General features: G+C 38.1%; 2 protein-coding genes across 4 annotated transcripts; one reads left to right on the top strand and one right to left on the bottom strand.

Moving 5' to 3' along the window:
* Positions 1–1,208: 1,208 nt before the first annotated feature.
* On the bottom strand, positions 1,209–11,443 carry LOC115412506 (fibrous sheath CABYR-binding protein). 3 transcript variants are annotated; one of them, XM_030125064.1, is made up of 8 exons: positions 11,202–11,443; positions 10,919–10,984; positions 9,506–9,611; positions 5,148–6,098; positions 4,995–5,105; positions 2,871–2,934; positions 1,724–1,848; positions 1,209–1,472 (listed from the first exon to the last, which is right to left on the bottom strand). In XM_030125064.1, exons 2-8 carry the CDS (start codon positions 10,964–10,966, stop codon positions 1,441–1,443), a joined length of 1,437 nt encoding a protein of 478 aa, XP_029980924.1. In that variant the 5' UTR covers positions 10,967–10,984; positions 11,202–11,443; the 3' UTR covers positions 1,209–1,440. The 3 variants fall into 3 exon arrangements, with proteins under 3 accessions (XP_029980924.1, XP_029980925.1, XP_029980923.1); XM_030125065.1 differs by having other exon boundaries at positions 5,169–6,098; XM_030125063.1 differs by having other exon boundaries at positions 4,995–6,098; positions 11,202–11,442.
* Positions 11,444–12,073: 630 nt separating this feature from the next.
* Positions 12,074–18,775, top strand: wdr4 (WD repeat domain 4). Its single transcript, XM_030125070.1, has 11 exons — positions 12,074–12,228; positions 13,346–13,408; positions 13,487–13,636; positions 14,304–14,460; positions 14,835–14,947; positions 15,024–15,084; positions 16,647–16,757; positions 16,852–16,916; positions 17,087–17,264; positions 17,716–17,785; positions 18,456–18,775. Exons 1-11 carry the CDS (start codon positions 12,125–12,127, stop codon positions 18,629–18,631), a joined length of 1,248 nt encoding a protein of 415 aa, XP_029980930.1. The 5' UTR covers positions 12,074–12,124; the 3' UTR covers positions 18,632–18,775.
* Positions 18,776–20,871: the final 2,096 nt, after the last annotated feature.

The following is a 20,871-nucleotide window of genomic DNA, read 5'->3' as shown; positions in this document are numbered from 1 at the left end:
ACAGGTTCATTTTATATACACAACGTGGTCAAAGACTTTTTTAAAAATTAAATAAAAATAAACAATAAAAATAAATAATAAAAATTAAGTCAAATACAAAAATTATTTTAAAAAATTTGGAGAAAAAAAAAAAGCAAAACAACATAAAGCAAAATGTCCAAAAGATAAAAATAACAATACCAATATTTAAAAAAAAAAAACAACCTAAAACTAAGTTCAATTAAAAAAAAAAAAGGAAAAACTGACAAAACAAAAACAAATCCCACACCCTACTTCAGCCTTTAGCTTTGTTTACACCATGAATAGAATAGATAGAATGCCCTTTATTGTCATTGTACTGAATGTACAACGAGATTGGAGAATAAACAGAATAAACTGTAGCCTCATTTTAATTATCTAATGTGATGTCACAGCATGGTTTAATTGACTGTTGACATTTATATGTGTTTGGACAAAATAAATCTATTAGTTATTGCATAATACAAAACAATAGGAACAGGAAAATGCCTCTGAAAAATCATAAAAACCTGGATGTTTCCAAAAGTTTGTTATATAAATTAAAACTAATTTTATCCATATGATTAAGTGTCTTGGAGTTTTGACCATGTTTCTGGAAAATAAAACCTCAACAGAGAAACAAGCACCTCAAATAAGCATAAAAAAAGTGAGTTCATCTGCCACTTTTCTCGCAGAATAATATTATTTTGTTGTATTTTCTCACATTTCAAGTTTATTTAATCTATTTCTTCCCTGGATCTATTATGGATATAAAGATACAAAACTGTTAGTTTTATTTTGAATTTTTCCTCTTTATTCTCCATTTCCTCTTATTTTTTTTTGCATATGCCTTTCTTTTGAAGTATGATCTAACCTCAAACTTTACTTTGATCAAAGTTTTAAATGTTTCCAGATTAATTTTATGAGTTTTACCCAGAAACATACGTTATATTTTCATCTTTCTTTAAAAACCAATATTACTACTACAGTTATGTACGGTAATTTACCATCAGCTGTAAATAATCTGCTAATTTAGAATCATTCGTTGTATAAAATGTAGCTAAGTTTCTGAAACTGAAAATCTGTCCGTATACAAGATGACAAATGTCTTGTTTCTTTCTCGTAAACATTTCTAAACTATATTCTAAATACTAAAACTCTAGTATTATGTTCATTCATCCTGACGTCATTGACAGATAAAGACAAAGTCATGATGGATATATTCGACCTTGACTTTATTCAGTTTCTCCATATTCAGCTTATTTCACAGCTCTAGACGCCAAAAAACCTACATCTAACTAAGCTTCAGCTCAGTGTCATTTACAGCTAAAAGAAAAGCTCTAGAGGTCAGAGGTCAAAGGTCATAGCGGCAACTGGAAGCAGACAAGGAAGCAAAGATGTACAAGGATGAGGCGACGGTAGAAAAGGTCAAAGTGCTGACGTTCACTTCTGGGAAACCTCGTCGAACTTGGGCTCTGGAATCGAAAAACACAATTCACTCATTATAGATGATCCTTCACTTTGGATTAGACTGAATTTTATTGATCCCTCAGGAAATTAATGTTCCAGTAGCAGCACAACAATTAATGTACACATAAAAAAAAGTAATTATGTTATAATATGCACAGTGCATCTGTGAAGAAGGAGAAGAAGAAGACTCATCTTTCATTCATTCATTCATTCATTCATTGTGGTAGCTGTTTCCTGTTGGTTCTTCCAGTTTTACCTGTGAATGTGAACTCTGGGAACGATGCCAGGTCTCCTCCTCCGTACAGTCTCTGTAGTTTGGCGATCTCCTCGGCCAAAGCCTTCTGATACTCTGGACCGGCATCCACCAGAGCACCGGTCGCCCTGAAACAAACACAGGCGTCACAAAAAGAAAACAAAACGATGTCCTGGAGTTTAAAATCAAACCTAGACAGACACAAATCAAACCAAACTATGAAACAAACGTTGACCGCTGGTTTATCTGCAGATCAATTATCATATATTATCAATATTATCATCATATTATTATAAAAACACAGTTTGGATGTGACCAATCAACTGAAGAAAACACCTGGAAGTTTTAGTATCTTCATGTGACTGATGTTTTGTCTGAGAACATTAGTTTTTAGCTGTAGATTGATTGATATAAAAAAAGAAAAGAAAAAAAGAATAATACAAAAAAAGAAAGAAATCAAGAAAATTGACAAAATAAATTAAATAAAATTAAGAAAAATACAAAAAAATAATCCAGAACCTGATAAAAACGTACAATATATTCAATGAAATTAACATAATATTAACTAGTCAAATAAACAATAAACAAAAAAATGCTCAAAATAAGGAAAAAAAAAATAGCAAGGAAATGAAAGAAAAACAAAATAATCAAAAGCATGAAGAAAAATTGAACAAAATCATCAATTTAATGAAAAAAAAAATTTAAGTTAAAAAAAAAACATAATACGTGATAGATTTAAACTTTTTTTTTTTCCAGTTCATTCACTGTATTGTACAGGTTATTACATCTTATTATTCTATGTATAAACTGTTTATTCGGATATTGATACTGTTTTTATTGATAATTCTTTCTGTACGGTGTCCTTGTGGGCCCAAAAAGGTGCCTTTAAATAAAATATGTTTTTATTTTATTAGTATTAGTTTTAATCTGGAAGATTGTTTTTGCTGGATAATTTTTTTTTAAAGAGAAACCCTACTCATACTCCTACTACACCAGCTGTATGAGATACAAACAGCTTTGGTGGGAAATAACTTAATTCATATAGCACCTTTAAAAACTGAGTTTACAAAGTGCTTTGACAGACAAAGTAGAAGGGTACAACAGCAGGGTACAACTGAAAAAAACAAGATGCAAGAAATGAAACACTTACTGGCTTTTTGAGGAGTATTCACGTATGGAGTCTAAGAAAAGCTTCTGAATGGGGTCCATTTGTCCTGAGAGGGAGCAAAGACACATGAATTAACTCCCCTTAAAGACAATATATTCAGTCCATGCCTTTGGGTGTGAGCTGCCCATGAGAAGAACGAATAAACCCCATCATGCACCAGGCTGGTGGACGGTCGGCTCATGCTAAACTACACATTTACGCTGCTGCTGTAAAGTAATAAAGGCTGCAACCAGTCGAATAAAGGAAAGTCCAATCCACACTGATGCAGACACGGTCCATTAATTCAAGTCAAACACAGCAGCCACAGTGCAGTACATGTCACCCAGCGCTTCAGTGAAAGAACAGGAAAGAAGGTTAACAATTACACATTATCCATCAGAAAATACATGTGGGTGCATTACTTTTACCGTGCAAACCCCTAAACAAGACAAAAAAACAAGAGGAAAGAGGTTTGGTGTAAAATAATAAGATGACAGAGGTTTTTCTCCTTCACCAGTGAGATCTGCAGCTCTAACTTTACCTTTACTGTAAGAAACACCAGGAATAAAAAAGAAAAAAAACAAAACAAAACAGAGCAATAAAAAAATGAAACCATAACCGAGCTGAGGATTAATCACCATGTGAGGAAAGAAGGCTGGAAATAAAACTGTGGATCGGAAACATTATGGCATTAAGGTGATAACAAAAACAGAAAAATTAAATAAAAAGATGAGGAGAAGAGATGACTGTGACATATGCACGATAAAAGAAATGAGTGCAATTAGTGAACAGGAAGAAATTAGTGAGAAAAGAAATGTACAAACAGGCTGAAATGCAATGGAGTCGACACATGCATCATGAGGACAGAGGCGGTACAGACACGAAACGGTGACTGAAAGTACGGTCGTTTTCTGTGCTTTAGTTTAAAAAAAAAAAAAAAAAATCATACACAGACCAACGGCAGCAATGAATCCAACCTCAATCAGCTACAATAACATGTCATAAAATCTACAGGTAGAACATTCACAGCACCACCACAGTTATTTCCAAAGTTCATTTGCTATATACAAAAGAAAACAATGTTTCATGAAGTTTACCGTCACTTAACTACAATACGCAGCTTGTTAGCATCGCTTAGCTACATTAGCAAATGTTTCATATAGTTTACAGTTTATTACATGACCATAAAGTCTATTAAATCAGATTACTATATCAAATAAACATAGTAGATTTTGCTTAAACTTAGCTAAACCAGTCTATGTTTCATGAAGTTAACCATCATCTAGAATTCAGATGGTTAGCATCCTTACATACATTAGCCAAGATGTGTCATGAAGGTTGCTTTACTTAATTACAATAGCTGATTTGTTAGCACATTTTTACAAAGCAGTAAATTTAGACTTAAATCCATGTAGTTTTAGTTACTTAATTGTTTTTTTTTTTAACTGTGACATATATTTATAGTTTACTTGCTATACCAGATAAATGACAGATTTAAACTTAGCCACGTTAATTAATTTGACATCTCTGTTTGGTCTATCAGCTCACATGCTTATTCAGGTAGCTAGCCTACAACTAGTGCCACTGTACACAATTGTGCTAACATTTAGCAAGTAGCTAAAAATGGAAGTGTTTATCTTCTCTTGTGTTTCCAGTCCCTTAGCGTTAGCTTAGTGAGTTTCACCCTTCACTTATACCTGAGCTTTATTAGACAGTTGAGGAACTCTAAAACAAAGACAGTTAAGCTAAAGAAGGTAAAACATACACTAACAGTACTGTCCGTAGGGTGAATTCATTGCTGATCAGTCTTTTTGTGGGATTTGTTGAAAAAAATCCACAGCACAGAAAACTGACCAAAGTGATCAAAACTACAGCTACTTGAAACAGGAGCCGTGGCGTCGTGATGGGATACAAATGCATGACTACGGCAGTGCTAAGAAGAAGCTGCACAGAGATAAAACAAAAAGGAGTGTTTGTGTTTGTGATGTCCGTATCTTTACAGTTTACCCTTAAAATTCATCACAAACGACTACGGTCAGTTCAAATAAAAGGTGATGACATGACTGCTGGTAGACTGGAGGGTCCACAGAGGAAAGAGAAGGGTTGAGGGGAGGGGGGAGTGTGTACCCTCAGGAGACTCCACCGGGGCGTCCATCTGAAGCTCCTCTCCTGCAGCTTCAGCCACGACTGGAGCAGGATCCACCAGCTCCTCTGCAGGGGGGGCAACTTCAGCTGCAGTTTCAACAGGAGCCGCTTCAGCTTCAACAGGGGCCGCTTCAGCTTCAACAGGGGCCGCTTCAGCTTCAACAGGGGCCGCTTCAACCACAGGCTCAGCAGCAGCTTCAACAGGGGCAGCTTCAGCTTCAACAGGGGCCGCTTCAGCTTCTACAGGGGCCGCTTCAACCACAGGCTCAGCAGCAGCTTCAACAGGGGCAGCTTCAGCTTCAACAGGGGCCGCTTCAGCTTCTACAGGGGCTGCTTCAACCACAGGCTCAGCAGCAGCTTCAACAGGGGCAGCTTCAGCTACAGGCTCAGCAGCAGCTTCAACAGCAGGTGCAGCTTCAGGTGTCACCTCAGCAGGTGGTTCTGGTGCAGCTTCTACAATAGCTTCTACAACAGCTTCAGCTGCAGCTTCAACTACTGGTGCAGCTTCTGCAACAGCTTCGACAACAGCTTCAGCTACAGCCACAGTTTCGGCCACTGGTGCAGCTTCAACAACAGCTTCAGCGGCAGCTTCAACTACCGGTGCAGCTTCCGCAACAGCTTCAACAACGGCTTCAGTGGCAGCTTCAACTACTGGCGCAGCTTCCGCAACAGCTTCTACAACGGCTTCAGCTGCAGCTTCAACTACCGGCGCAGCTTCTGCAACAGCTTCTACAACAGCTTCAGTTGCAGCTTCAACCACTGGTGTGGCTTCTGCAGCAGCTTCAGCTGCCGGTGCAGCTTCAGCAGGCGGCGCAGCTGGTTCTGGCACAGCTTCAACAACAGGAGGTGCTTCAGCTGCCGGAGTTGCTTCAGGGATGGCCTCAGCAGCAGGTGTGGCCTCTACCACGGGTGTTGCAGCTTCTACCACAGGTTCAGCTGAAGCAGAGGGTGTGGGTTCTGAGGCTGGCTTTGCTGCAGCTTCAGCTGCTGCAGCAGCGACAGCTGAAGAAACTTTTGTGGGAGGTTCAAGTGTCTTGTGCTGGACAAGTTTCTCTATATCGAAGTACGTTTTAGGCTGGGTTTGTTCTGGTTCGGAGAAGGGTAAGCAGACAAGATGGATTATTTTTTCAAAGACATACTGTGTGTTTACGGCTGAAATATGAATCAAACACCACATTTACCAAAACCCAAACATGATGAGTTGAAAAGCCAAAGATATCCTGGAGTGTGAGATCAGGTATATATTATAAAAAGTATGTATGAAAGGGCTTTGACTTAGCTAAAAAATGCAGGGTTTTTGTTTTAAAGAAAAGAAATAAAAACCTCCTGACAACAACTTTAACATTAACAATTACCAAGTTATTTTAACAACGTAATACCATAATCACACTGACACAGGTGTGACATTATCTTCAAAACCTGTGGAAAGAAAGTCAGGAGTGAAAATGGTCCGACGTGCAAAGGAACTGCATATTTATTAAAAGTATGTCTACTCATACTGGTTATAACATAAAGTTGCTACACAGACATTGAATGATCTGTTATTGTATTTTTTCTTCATTTAACCGTTGGCTGTATTTTCTTAATTCCTTGCTCCTTTCATCTTTCATTAGTCTGTGGATCACCGTTTCTGAAGAAGTATTTGTATTTGGTCACTGCTGCTTTAGGTGTTGGTAACACTGGCTTTTTTTTAGACTTAGAGGTGCCCAGGAAGCCTTGGTGATCTGATCCTCAACTGCCTAAACTGGTTCTAGGAACATCACCTTCCTGGTGGAAAAGATTTTGCCTGAGTTGGTGCGAGAGGTTGAGCGATACCGATTAGATCTAGCCGGGTTCACCTCTATGCTCTGCAGTGGCTTTGGAACCAGTCTCCCACAGAGGGTTTGAACTCTTTTCTATTCTGAAGTTGTCTGGAGGGTGAGAGGTGCAGAGCAGGCGTGGGTAGTACTTGTAGTACCTCAGGTTATGGAACTTGACTCAAACAAGTACTAGGAAACAGTCAGGTGACTCAGGAGGGAGAAGCAGGACTCCACGGGTATTGGAAGGACTACTTTGAGGATCTTCTAAACCCCGTCCTCACACCTTTTGTGGATGAAGCAGAGCCCTGGGCAGGCTTGCCCATCATTCAGGCTGAGGTCTCCAAGGTAACTGGACAACTCCTTGGTGGCCGGGCCCTAGGGGTGGATGAAATCTGTCTTCAGTTTCTTAAAGTTCTAGATGTTGTGGGGTTCTCTTGGTTGACATACCTCTTCAACATCACATGGAGGACAGGGACAGTACCACCGGATTGGCAGACCATGGCTGTGGTTCCCCTGTTTAAGAAGGGGGACTGGAGCGTGTGTTCCAACTAACTCCTTGGGAAGGCCTACACCAGGGTACTGGAGAGGAGAGTTAGACCGACAGTCCAACCCTGGACTCAGGAGGATTAACATGGTTTTTGACCCAGTCATGGAACACTGGAACATGGAGCACTCCTTACCCTCTACAGGGTACTAGAGGGTTCATGGGAGTTTGCTCATCTGATCCACTGGTGTTTTGTGGATTTGGAGAAGGCATTTGACCATGTCCCCTATCCTGTGGGGGGTGCTTTGGGAGTATAAGGTCCATGACCCAATGCTATGGGCCATTAGGTCCCTGTATCACTGAAGTCAGATGTTGGTTCGCATTGCCGGTAGGAAGACAGATTCAGTTGCACTGTCAATTCGCTAACATTAGCTGACTAGCTAATAACAGCTAATGGTAGCTAGTAATTTATTGACAGTTTGCAAGTTCAGACTGAGAGGTTATAACAAATAAAGTTATTGCATTTCATTTTATCTTTAGTAAATCTATTGCTGTATCAATTATTTCTACGCTAGTTTCTGGAACCACATAACACTTTTCAATGTCCTTTGACTGAAGGACAGTAAAGTTGAATAAAAAATGTAGACAATCCTGTACTTCAATGGCATTACAGACCATTTTAAACACTCTTTACAAAAAAAAAAAAAAGGATTTAATATGAAATCCTGTTTCACCATAAACTGCACGATTTTACCACAATGATAGAGAATAAGTTTCATTTTGTGCAGAACAAACTGGGGTTCTGTTATGGATCAGGATGTGAGACTAGTAAAGGACAAGGGGTGAAAGTCACTAAGCTAACGCTACTGCTAATGTAATGGAAAACAGAGTTAACTGCTTAATGTTCTGTTAAACGCCAACAAGTCATTTAAGCTAATGATTAACATCATACCACTGACTGTGACAATAGTTATATAAACTACATTTAATGAATAAAAACATTAATTTGAAGGGTAGCTAGCGAGATAGCCTAATTAACTAGCCATGTCACTGCTAACATTAGCACAGCTAGCTGTTATTATAGCTGGAATCTTTATGCATTATTTTGGCAAAGGAATTAAGCAATAGTAGTTATGCTTATGGGTCAGTTTGTAATTACTAATGTAGAATTCCTGATAGAACATCATTGTAGACAGTCGTGTGTTGTGACTTCACAACCTCAATACAACCGTCTGTCAAGAAAATAAACTGCTTTAAAAGTAAACAGATGCTGAGTGTCCAACTTCCACCGTGATTAAGATTTTGGCCTCTTCTGTCCAACAGTATGATCTGATATTTTATTTGAGGTTGTGAGTACATGCAGCTGAAATGGGTTTCCTCTGCAGGGTGGTCGGGCTCAGCCTTAGAGACAGGGTGAGGAGCTCCGACATCTGGGAGGAACTCCGAGTAGAGCCGCTGCTCCTCCACATTGAGAGGAGCCAGTTGAAGTGGTTCAGGCCTCTAGTGAAGATGCCTCCTGAACGCCTCCCTGGGGAAGTGTTTCAGGCATGTCCGTCCGGGAGGAGACCTCGGGGCCGATTCAGGACACGCTGGAGGGATATCTCTGACCCGGCCTGGAAACACCTTGGGCTTCCCCCAGAGGAGCTGGTGGAAGTGGCTAGGGGGAGGGCTGTGTGGGCTCCTCTGCTGAGACTGCTGCCCCCGCAACCCAGGGATAAGCGGAACAGTTCGAATATCATTATTTGTGTGTTTTTTATATGATTTTTAGCTTCAGTACATTCTACGTTTTAGAAGAAAAATAAAACAAACAGCAATCTGTAAGTTGTTTAATAACTTGATCTGCTGATGTTTCATTATCAGTGTCTGGACAATGATGCTTATATGATGCATATAACATCTGTCAAAGCTGTAAGTTACATTCTGATTGGTTCTACAACACATGCAATGTCAAAGATCCTCCTATAGGGAAACACCTTAAACAGAGAAACAGGCTTTAAGAGTCTGGTGTTTATGATAAAACAAAGGTTTTAACTCTTTAGTCTCTGTGTTCCACTGTGGCCCGGTGTGTTTTTCTAGCCTTGTGTCACAGTTCAAGTATGATCCACCTCAGGTTCAGCTCATGTATGATCCACCTCAGGTTCAGTTCATGTATGATCCACCTCAAGTTCAGTTGATCTATCATAAAAGCAGCAGTGATAGTCTGAACCTACCTGGCGTGTTCTTCTTTGTGGACTTCTTGGATCCCCCAGATTTGGAGCTGAAGGTGGCGGCTGTAGACGTTCTGCTCAGAGAAACCCAGCTCTCAGCCTGCAAACACTGACAGAACAAAACACCTCAAACAGAGGCTGAAGACACCATCACACGATGGAAATGAAGAAAAACAACCAGGTTCAGTGAGTTTCCCTTAAGTCGATGTGCGAGTCTGTACTCGTACCGTCAGCGGTGTAAGAGGTTAACACAGTCCGACTTTAATCTAGTCTTAAAAATAACTCCACGTAAACACAGGTGAGTTTTTGTGCATAAACAGGTCAGTAGAAACAGGCCTTTTATATAAATTTCCACTTTCTACCACATTTCATGTATTTATTCCATGTATTTCACAGTACTTTTTCTACTAGAGCTGCAGACATTAACTCATCAGTCCAGTTTACTTCTTTTCTCTGTCATGATGATAAACTGCTTCTTTCAATTACATGTGACATTATCTGAATATAATCTTATCTTGTATATATCCTATATTACCTGCATATATCCTTATTTGTTGTACATACATCTCATCTGCAGTATAGAGGTAGCTTTTGTATATCTCCATACTTTTAGTAGTACTTTAGAAGTATATGTATATTTAATATTTTATTCAGTAGCTTTTTGCACATGCCTACATTTTTCTTTAGTATTTTGTGTGATATTTTTATAGTCTTTTTTGCACTAAGTGCTTTTGCTACTAAACTGATTCTCATTGTTCCTGTGACGATAAAGATCTATTCTATTCTATTCTATTCTATTCTATTCTATTCTATTCTATTCTAGTTTTAAACACATCACTACACTCTGGGAAAAGAACTATAGTATAATAAGAGTACTAACACTATTTTACATAATTCTTTTGTAATGCATATTGGTACTTTTAACATAACTGAGTATTTGTACACGAATGTATTGGTACTTTTACTCTAACAGGAATATTTTTTATAGTACAACATGGATCCTTTTACTGCAACAGAATAATTTTAGAACATTGAAATACTACTTCAGCTACTTTATGGAACTCTTATAACACATTATTGATACTTGTATTGTAAGACAGTTTTTTGATTTGTACTTTTTGTGAAGTAAAGGGCCTGTTTGCTCGTTTCTACCCTTCCAATGAGCTCCATTCTGTCCTCAAACACTAAACTAAGCAGAATGTGGTGGACATGAATGATGTTCTTGTGTCAAAGTGACATTCCTCTGGTGTCAGGCCTGTGTCTGCCTTAAGCCTCACACATGCACTTCAACCAAACTGTGTGATTCAGCTCATATCACTCACTGTTATAAACTCATCATAGGTTCAGAATAAACAGTGAAATAACTCATAAATAACAGATTGATGTTGATATTGTACATGTTTTAGATTGTTTTACCTTGACACAATAACCCAGTCGTCCTATCCTCAGCAGGGAAGCCGCCATGTTTCTGTGCAGCTAAAGCTGCAAAGCAAAACAAATGACACAGACACTAGTAAATCAACATAATAATAATATTAAGAACAGCATCAGTCGACATATTTAATCTGCAGTAGATTATTTTATATGGAACAGCACAGGGAAACAGTGCATGAAAATACAGGATGAAGATGAACCGATAAACATCGTGCACATACAGTGGCAAATAAGTTAAACACGTGTCGGTGGTTTGACCCGTTACCTTGTGGTGAATAAGGCTCCGTGTGTAACTCCTGCTCGGTTCTGCTCGGTTCTGCGGGAGCTCCTTACAGCTGCGTGGACATGGCTCAGTCCAGTTTAGCACCTTTTATGTAACGCATGGACTCACAGTTCACGCCCCCTGCGTGACTAAAGCCCTGTGCGTGGGGAATCCGACTGTCTTCACAAGCCACTAATCTGCTCTATATTCCGTATTTGTGCGAAGAACATGATAAAATGAATGAATGAATGAATGAATGCCTGACTGAATGAACTTTACTGTGAATATGGACTCATTAACTCGACTTTTTGTACAAATTCGACACGTTTCAGTGGGTTTTAAAGTTGTGTATTTCACCTGTTATATATTGTATTTATTTGTTTGAGTAAATATTCGCGTTTCGAAGGTTAAATGTTCGTATTTTGTGCATAAATCTCCGTTTTTCTCCTCACAGACAGCTGTGTGTACATTCTGTACTTTTTCGAGGGGGCGTGCTCTCCGATGTGCAACGAGCGGCGTCACATGGCCGGCGGAAACAGCCGAAGTGTTGTTTTGGTTTTCGTTCTTTATTTTTCGTCATTCGTTCATTCATTTTCATATTTCCTATTATTTGCTTTATTTTATTTGTGTATTTTAGTTCAATGGTCATATGAATATTTATTGCTTTAGCTGTTGAACATTTAATATTTAAGTTTCAATTCCATTAAAATATTAAAATAAATTAATAAAATTCCTCCATATTCTTTAAAACTGGTACTGACTTGTCTCATATCTCAAATGTCTGTTTTTTTTTCTATTCAAATTTAATAGCGATTAGATGAATAAATAAAGTTTTCTCAAAAAAAAAAAAAAAAAAAAAGAGTGTCGTCTGGTCAGTCACGTCATTTCTCGCGAGATAAGCGGCTCCCACGTGTGTCCGGTCCCATATGATCCAAACATCAGACATGTCTGCCTCCGTGGGTTTCTGTTCACGCTGGTTCATCTCCACCTGCGACCGGTGGCTCGTGGCCGTTGACAGTAAACAGGACAGGTGAGTTTAACCCTTAAAACACGGAGGGTCGGACGGCACGTGACCCGATTCACGATCAGTTCATCAGTTGTGATGGATCACATGGATCGAACATCAGACTGAGCAGATAATGAAATAATAACATACTGATAAATACTGAGAAACGAGTTTAAAAAAAAAGAAACATATCAACGAAATATAATGATTTAATGTCTCAGATCTGAATCAATTCATGTTTTTATTCAATTTGAGTTTGATAATGTTAGAAAATGAACTTATGGATGTTTTTATCAGCAATGTTAATAAATGATCAAATATTTAAAATTTTACCTCATACTTACTTTCTTGTTCTTCTGGTTCATTTGGGATCATTTTTGTTGCGGTTTTAGCAAATTTTTGTAAATTTGTTTTGCTCATTTGGTTGATTTAATGAATCTTTTTGATATGATTAATTTTTCATTTTGTCCAGTTTTTGTTAAGCTGATAGCTTTTTGATTATTCTTTTTATTTTGACAATTATTGACCATTTTATGTGTTTGTTCTCTTAATTGATTGTATATTTTTTTCTCTTTGTTGTTGATTAAATATTTATTATTTATTTATTTAATTTTATGTGATTATGTATTCTTGTCTAATATTAAAAATAAGTTACAAACTACTGTATAATATAAAGCTGGAACCAGACTTATATCAATATTTCTGCATATTTTGGTTCTTGAGCTTCACAATAAACTTTCTTTGCCTTCACAGAGTGTTTTAAGGCCACTTGTCTATTATGTGTTTAATATTTAGAACATGATGAATATTTCAAGCTGAAGATGTAGTTGGCCTCAGAAATAAAAGTGATGGGAGAATTGTTCATTTAGTTTGTATAACTTTAAGAAAAGCAATGAAATGTATAAAATGAATCACAGATAAACAATAAATGTATTGATCTGTGATTAAACCTCTGTCCTGTCATTTAATAATGTTCTTTTTTTCTTGTATATTTTTTTTCTTGTTTTGTCTTTTTTCTTGTCTGTGTCATGGATCACTCTGATAATATATTTACCAGAGTGTAAATGAAAAAAAAAAAAAAAATTAAATTCTAAAATACTGACCTTAGTAAAGTGCATTGTTTTACTTCTTTTTTCTTCAGAGAACCATTTGTGTTCGACTGCAGCACAGCAGAGAAGAAACCAAAGAACCCATCGACTGACGGGTAAAAACACCCAGGATGAAGCAGGATGACGACATTTGTGTAGAAGCATATGAGTCTGAACGTTGTTTGTGTCGTCAGTGATGAAGGCGGAGCCGAGGAAACAAGAAGTGACAGAATCCTGGCGTTCGCTGTGTCTCCATGTGGAAACCTGGTGGCCCTGACCGACGACAGCAAACGTCTCATTCTGTTCCGATGTGAGGCGTCGTCATGGCGATGCATCAGCGTCAGGTAAGGTCACCTGAGCGACCAATGAATGAGCTGCTCTGAAACAGCTGATGGATCAAACATGGAGATCAATAAGACAGTGTGGACAAAAGTATTGGGACACTCATGCTCTGTGAACTCAGAAGTTTCAGTGCCAACAGGATCATAAAGTCAGAGAACAAAGAATTCACACAGAAACACTCAGAGGTTTTTCAGACGATGTGGCAGCACAGATTTATATGAAAACCCATCGATCAGAAATGTCAGGTCCTACAGTTTCCTGATGATTAACTGTCCCAATACTTTTGTCCATGTGTGAGTCTAAGGATCCTTTATGTTTTGAATCCACAATGAACATTATTTTGTTAATTTTCTTTCTTGTTTTCTTAATTTAATGAATATTTTTTGTTCATTTTGTTTTTTCCTTTTCATTTTTGTTCATTTAATAAATTTTGGTTTATTTTTTCATTTTATTGATTATATTAATTTCCTGTTCATTTTGTTGATTTAATGCATTTTTTTTGTTCATTTGATATTTTTTGGTTCATTCTTTTCATTTTGTTGATTATTCTATTAGTTTTTACTGTGTATAGTCTGAGGGTTTGTATACAATGGAGGGACATTTTGCTGGGATCTGGCATCTCATTAACCTCATTCACCTCCTTAAACGGTGGATTTCCATGTTGTGCAGGTTTGTGGTGAGGAGATGCACCTCTCTGGCGTTCAGTCAGGCCGAGGATCAGCTCCTGGCGGCCGATAAATCTGGAGATGTTTACTCGTTCTCGGTGTTGAATCCAGATCAGGACGGCGAGTTGAAGATGGGTCACCTGTCCATGGTGTTGGCGGTGGTGAGAAAACCAAAGCACTGATGGAACCGGCTGAACAGACGGAAAAACCAATCAAATCTACTTCATAATGTTTTCAGTTCAGGCCTCAGTTTCATCCACATCTGGGAAACATTTAACAAACATCTGAAAGTATGTACAGATGCATAGAACATGTTTCATAGGTTGAAGATAATAATTCTAACCATTTTTTAAGGATGTGAAACAGAAAAAGTCACCGTTCGTCTCCACAACTGTGACTCCAGTGATTTTCTGTAAAATTTTTACGTGTATTCATCCTTCACCCTTTGCATCTTCTATTCGTCATCATCTTGTTGCATCTTTCATATTTTCTTCTTGAATCCAATGAACCTGATGACTCCTGTTTTTAACGTCAGACGCTGTCATTGGACGATCGCTTCATCATCACCTCGGACCGAGACGAGAAGATCCGCGTGAGTTGCCTTCGGTCGCCGTACAACATCCAGTCCTTCTGTCTGGGACACAAACAGTGAGTCCAGGACCCGCTTCATGTTCAGACTAATGTTAGACCTGGACCTGGACTGACCCGGTCTCTTCTGTCCCAGGTTCATCAGTGCTCTGTTGGTTCCTCCAGGTCATTCTCAGCGTCTCGTGTCCGGATCAGGGGTAAATCTACAACAATGGGATCATTTTGGTTCAGTTTTCTACATTTGATGAATTTCTTTGGTTTATTTTCAAAATTTTTGACTATTTTATTCATTTGTTTGTTTTTGTTTATTTTTTGCTCATTTTTATTAGCTTACCGGCCGACAGGCCGTAAGCCATTGTCATCATCCGGCGTCTGTCGTCGTTGTCTGTCGTCCGTTACAAAACTTTCAATCGTCTTCTTCTCCGAAACCACAATTCCAATTGACTTCAAACTTGGTATACAGCTTCTGTATGATGATGTCAACAAAAGTTAGTGAAATTATTTGGATCCGGATCTGATTCTGGATTTGGTGCCACTTTGAAAAATTTCGCCATTATAAGAGATAGGAAGTGGATTGATACAATAACTCAGTAAATATAAATGATATCCAGTGTAAATTTCTACAGTCCAGCCCTGATGGGGAGATGACCAAAACATAATGTCCACATGCTGATCAGGATCTTCTTCTGGATCCGGGACGTTATGGAAAATTTAACATGGGCTCTTATGGGGAAAACATTTCAATCATCTTCTTCTCCGAAACTACAGTTCTGATTGACTTCAAACTTGGTATACAGCTTCTCTATGATGATGTCAACACAAGGTATTGAAATTATTTCTATCTGGATCCGATTCTGGATTTGGTGCGACTTTGAAAAATGTTCCCATTGTAAGAGATAAGAAGTGGATTGAATCAGTAAGTATCAATGATATCAAGCTGGAATTTGAATTTTTTACAGATCTGATTGGAATATGACCAAAACATGGGCTATTTCTGTAATATAATAAATACACATAACTGGGTGATAATAAATGGCATCTGGATACATTTCCCAAAGCTTTTAATTTGGCCGGTAAGCTACAGGGCCATTGGTCCTATTTTTGTTCATGTAATGAATATTTTTTATTCATTATATGTTTAATTTGTCATTTTCATTCAGTTTTTGGTCATTTGATAGACTTAGACTTTTGTTTTATTATTTTCATTTTCCTATTTCATTCAATTTTTTGTTTATTTATCCTCATTTTTTCACTTGATAGATTTGTTTTACTTTTTGGGTTCATTTTAATTTATTTTGTATCATTCATTTTTGTTTGTTTTTAGTAATTTAAATAATTTTTGTTAATTTTGTTCTTTCTTTCCTTTTTATTTTTTCGTTTTGGTGATTTCATGGATTTTTTTTGTTAATTTTTTGATAATTCTGTTCATTTTGTGTTCATTTTTTGCAACTTTTCTTAATTTAATAACTATTTATTATTCTGTCTTTCTTGTTTTTGTTCCATTTTTGTTTATTTGCTAAATTTTGATTTATCTTTTTCATTTTGGTGATTATTTTATTAATTTTGTGCACATGTAGTTGGTTTAATGCATATTTTTTTACTGCTTATAAAGTAATTTTCTACATAATCTTATAAAATGCAGGGACATTTTGCGTTTGTTGACTGTTGTGATTTGGTGACATTTTAAACTCCACCCCCTGATCTGTAAACATCTACGCCCCCTCCCTGACCGATGACTGACCTGAGGTCTGTTGTTCAGGACGGGACACTGAGGCTGTGGGAGTTTGAGTCTGGCCGTCACCTGCAGAGCGTCGACCTTCGAGACCTGATGGATCCAGAGAAAACAGACAACGACAATGAGAAGGAGAAGGTAAGACAACACAACAACAACAGGAAATAACCCCCCCCCCCCCCCCCATCATCCTTCCAGTGTCTGATCCACTGAGGGGTGTGTTTGATTTCAGAGGCTGACTGTTGGTCGGATCAACATCTCACCTGATGCTCAACTCATTGCCGTCGTCTGTGACAAGTAAGAGTTGAGGAGGAGTAGGATGTCATAGGTGTGAGGTCAGAGGTCACAGGTGTGGGGTCACAGGTGTGGGGTCAGAGGTGTGGGGTCAGAGGTCACAGGTGTGGGGTCAGAGGTCACTGTGTTGACCACCTGTACAGTGTATTTACTGGTGTCCTGTCTGTCCTCAGAGTCTCATTGGTCCAGTTCTTCAGTCTGGACCAGGACCAGCTCAGTCCTCATAGCAGACTGACCCCACCCCACCAACCCCTGGATGTGACCTTTGACCCCGAGGGCCGGCTGTGGGTGCTGATGGACTCTGACCACTCCCCGTTACAGATCTACACCCACAGATGTGGGTCGTGGCAGGTACATACATTAATGAGTTTCAGGTTGATTAATTTAATTAAAATGAGTGATTTTAGTTGAGTTTGTCTTTAGTTTGAATTTTGCAGGTTTTATGAGTTAAAGCCTCGATTTATAGAAACTGAAAAAGGTTGAACAGAAATCAGCCTTTAAACATAGATGTAATGATTTAATTTGATTATAATTATTGTTTTTGAGTGGTATCACTTCTCATTGTTTACTTAATTTTTTATTTGTGTGTTTGTTTGTTTGTTTGTTTGTTTGGTGTTTCTTTAATCGTTTTATATCAATCAATCAATCAATCAATCAACCTTTATTTATAAAGCGCTTTTCATGCACAGATGCAACACAAAGTGCTTTACAGAATTAAAAACAATTACACAATAAAAACAGAATAACAATTACAATATCATTTGTTTGTTTCTTTATTTGTGTGTTTGTTTATTTATCCCAGTGTGACACTGATAGTCCTGACCTGACCAGAGTGAGCGCTGCCTTCAGGATCCACTGGGATAAACTGGACGGTGAGTTATTATAAACACACATCTCATGTGACCTTTGACCTCTTGGCACCAGGGGGAGAAATAACTTGCAGAATCACATGACTGGTTGCCGCTGACGACAGGTTTTGATGTAAATGTGAGAAGACAAAACGAATCCAATTTTTATGCAGTAAACCGAAAAAAAAGAAAGAAAACGTTTTTGTGGGTTTTTTTGTGTCAAAAAATAGGGTTTGTTTACATTACAAACATGTCATTTAAAGGGTTAAAAATATAACAGTTATTGAGTATTTGGTGTTTTTGTTTATGAATCAAGCTGATGAAATACAAAAGAAATGTAAAAAAAAGTTAAAAACAAACTGTATGAAAAACAGTCTGACATTTCTACGACACTGTGCACATTGTACTCTTTAGTTGTTTAACAGGACCTCTGATATCAGAGGGATAATTCAACCTTTTTCAGTTTCTATAATTAACTCATAAACTAAAGACAAACTGGAATAAAACGAGTCATTTAATCTGAATAAAAGCTTAAAACCTGTTAATTAAACTAAACTGAAAAACTCAATACGGAACAAATATAGAACAAATTGAACCATAACAGAAGGGTTAGTCATCAGTCATCAGTCCATCTGTTGTGTTTTTCTGACCGTCGTTATGTTTCCTCTGATGGTTGTGATTGGTTGTGTTGCAGCCTCCGTCCGGACCGCCAGTCGCTTCGATCACCTGTACGTGGTCAACTACGACAATGTGTCAGAGTATATGAAGAAGAAGCAGCAGCGACTGGATCAGCAGAGTCAGAAGAGGAACCTGGACCAGAAAAGACGACCGGACGCCAAGAAGATGAAGACGCCGACGGCCAACTCCTGAAACAGAAAACGGACCAATCAGAGTCAGACAGGACGGAAACATGTCAAAAAACATGTAAAGAATCACACAGAGATTTAGTTTGAGTTTTATGTTTGTATCATTTCACATATTTTTATTAATAAACTGATCTGATGTCAGTCTGAAGTCTGTGTCTTCATGCAGTTCATATAAACACTGAGGTAACATTTATGATTAAGGACATGTTTTAGTTCTGTTGGACAGTAGAGGAAAAAGGGTAAAAATACACAATCGCAAATATTTGAGTAGTAGTAGTACTATTAGTAGTAGTAGGGTTAGAGGTGGTAGTAGTAGTACTAGTGGTAGTAGTAGTACTAGTGTTGGTGGTGGTAGTAGTAGTAGTGTTGTTCTTCCCTCTGATCCGTGTGTTTCACTGTTAATATTTATGATTAATGACATATTTCAGTTCTGTGTTCATATGAAGAGTCAGTAGTACAGTACAGTAGTGGAACTAGAAGCACTCGGAGAGCGCAGACCTCCGCCAAGGCTGATCGGTGCCCCCCCCCCCCCCCCCCCCCCCCCCCGTGGGCCCCCCTACCCCCGATCACCACCAAAATTTAATCATTTCTTCCTTATCCCATTTCCAACAAACCCTGAAAATTTCATCCAAATCTGTCCATAACTTTTTGAGTTATGTTGCACACTAATGGACAGACAAACAAACAAACAGACAGACAGACAAACAAACAAACAAACAAACCCTGGCAAAAACATAACCTCGTTGGCGGAGGTAATGAAGTTTTCAAACACCCTTAAAATTTGACACCATCTCAATTATCCTAAAATATTTGTGTAAAAATGTTTATGTTTCTAAATGTGTGGCTGCATCAGACAGACAAACAAATGCAAAAGATTTTTACCTCCGCCAAGGAGGTTATGTTTTTGCCGGGGTTTGTTTGTCTGTCTGTCTGTCTGTCTGTCCGTTAGTGTGCAACATAACTCAAAAAGTTATGGACAGATTTTGATGAAATTTTCAGGGTTTGTTGGAAATGGGATAAGGAAGAAATGATTAAATTTTGGTGGTGATCGGGGGTGGGGGGGCCCACGGGGGGGGGGGGCACTGATCAGCCTTGGTGGAGGTCTGCGCTCTCCGAGTGCTTCTAGTTTGGGTTATTATTAACAAGAAAAAAAACAACTAAATCACTGTCAGTTTCATTGTGTCATGTCCTGGGTGTGATTCCTTATCCATTCAACATCCAGTTTTGAGCTCGATAGAACTGAGCATGTGCAAAAGGGAACAAGTGATTGGAGAATGGCACAATACTGGACACAGTTCAATGACTTTAGATGGAACAAAACCTTTTTTCACTACTGTATGTTAGAGTGGTGCAGGATTTGTATAAGAAGAGTATGACAGTAGTGAGGTGTGCATCAGGGATCAGCTCTGAGGCCCTTCATGTTTACCATAGTGATGCACAGATGAGGTTCAGCAGGAATCTCCATGGACTGAGATGTTTGTGGAGGAAAACCTGGAGAGGTGGAGATATGGACTGGAAAGAAGAGAAATGAAAGTCAGGAAAAGTAAGAAGTATTAGGAGTAGTAGTAGGAAGTAGTGAATGTAGTAGTTTGAGGAGGAGGAGTAAGAATAGTAGTAGTAGGATTAGGGAGGTTGTAGTGGTAGTAGTGACATACTTTAGTTCAGTTTATGTCAAAACATTTTGTTTGTTTTTCTCTTTTCTCCTTCCATTTCATTTTAAAATGTCTAATTTTGATCAGTTTCTGTCACTGAGGAAAAAAAGCAGAAAATAATTCAGATTAAGAACCTGAAAACAGAATGTCCACTTATTTCTACTCAAAACAATGATGATTAATTAATAGTTGATGACTGATCAATTAATCCTTAATTTGTCTGAAAATAAGGAGTTTTTTAAATGAAAATATTAGATTAGATTAAATCTCTTAATGGGAGGATGTGAACCATCACCTGAAGATCCTGAAACCTGGACCTGGATTTGGAAAATGTAGATGTTTCTTCCATTAAAGGAGTTAAATGTCCTCTTTAATCTGCATTTTAAGACTCACTGGTTCATTATTTCACATCAGATTAAGTTCAAGTTTGTACTGAACATCCATGAAACACTGAGGATTATTGATGACGTCCATCAGTTAAAGACAGAATCCAGGACCTGAAATACGACGTCCAGACTCAGACCTAAGCTGGATCTGCTGATGCTCAGGTTGTTCAGAGACAAATAGTCCAGACACGTTGTGTAATTAAAGT

The sequence above is a fragment of the Sphaeramia orbicularis genome, chromosome 21 (genome assembly GCF_902148855.1).
Source record: "Sphaeramia orbicularis chromosome 21, fSphaOr1.1, whole genome shotgun sequence".
Lineage (NCBI taxonomy): Eukaryota > Metazoa > Chordata > Actinopteri > Kurtiformes > Apogonidae > Sphaeramia > Sphaeramia orbicularis.
This window is presented reverse-complemented; position numbering and strand designations above follow the sequence as displayed.

Coding starts and splice junctions, on each gene's coding strand:
- LOC115412506 (XM_030125063.1), bottom strand. CDS start 10,966: ATGGCGGCTTCCCTGCTGAGGATAGGACGACTGGGTTATTGTGTCAAG. Junction 1,849..2,870: donor GAATACTCCTCAAAAAGCCA/GTAAGTGTTTCA, acceptor TGTTTGTTTCAG/GGCGACCGGTGCTCTGGTGG. Junction 1,473..1,723: donor CCCAGAGTTCACATTCACAG/GTAAAACTGGAA, acceptor TTTCGATTCCAG/AGCCCAAGTTCGACGAGGTT.
- wdr4 (XM_030125070.1), top strand. CDS start 12,125: ATGATCCAAACATCAGACATGTCTGCCTCCGTGGGTTTCTGTTCACGC. Junction 12,229..13,345: donor GTTGACAGTAAACAGGACAG/GTGAGTTTAACC, acceptor TTTTTTCTTCAG/AGAACCATTTGTGTTCGACT. Junction 13,409..13,486: donor AAGAACCCATCGACTGACGG/GTAAAAACACCC, acceptor TTGTGTCGTCAG/TGATGAAGGCGGAGCCGAGG.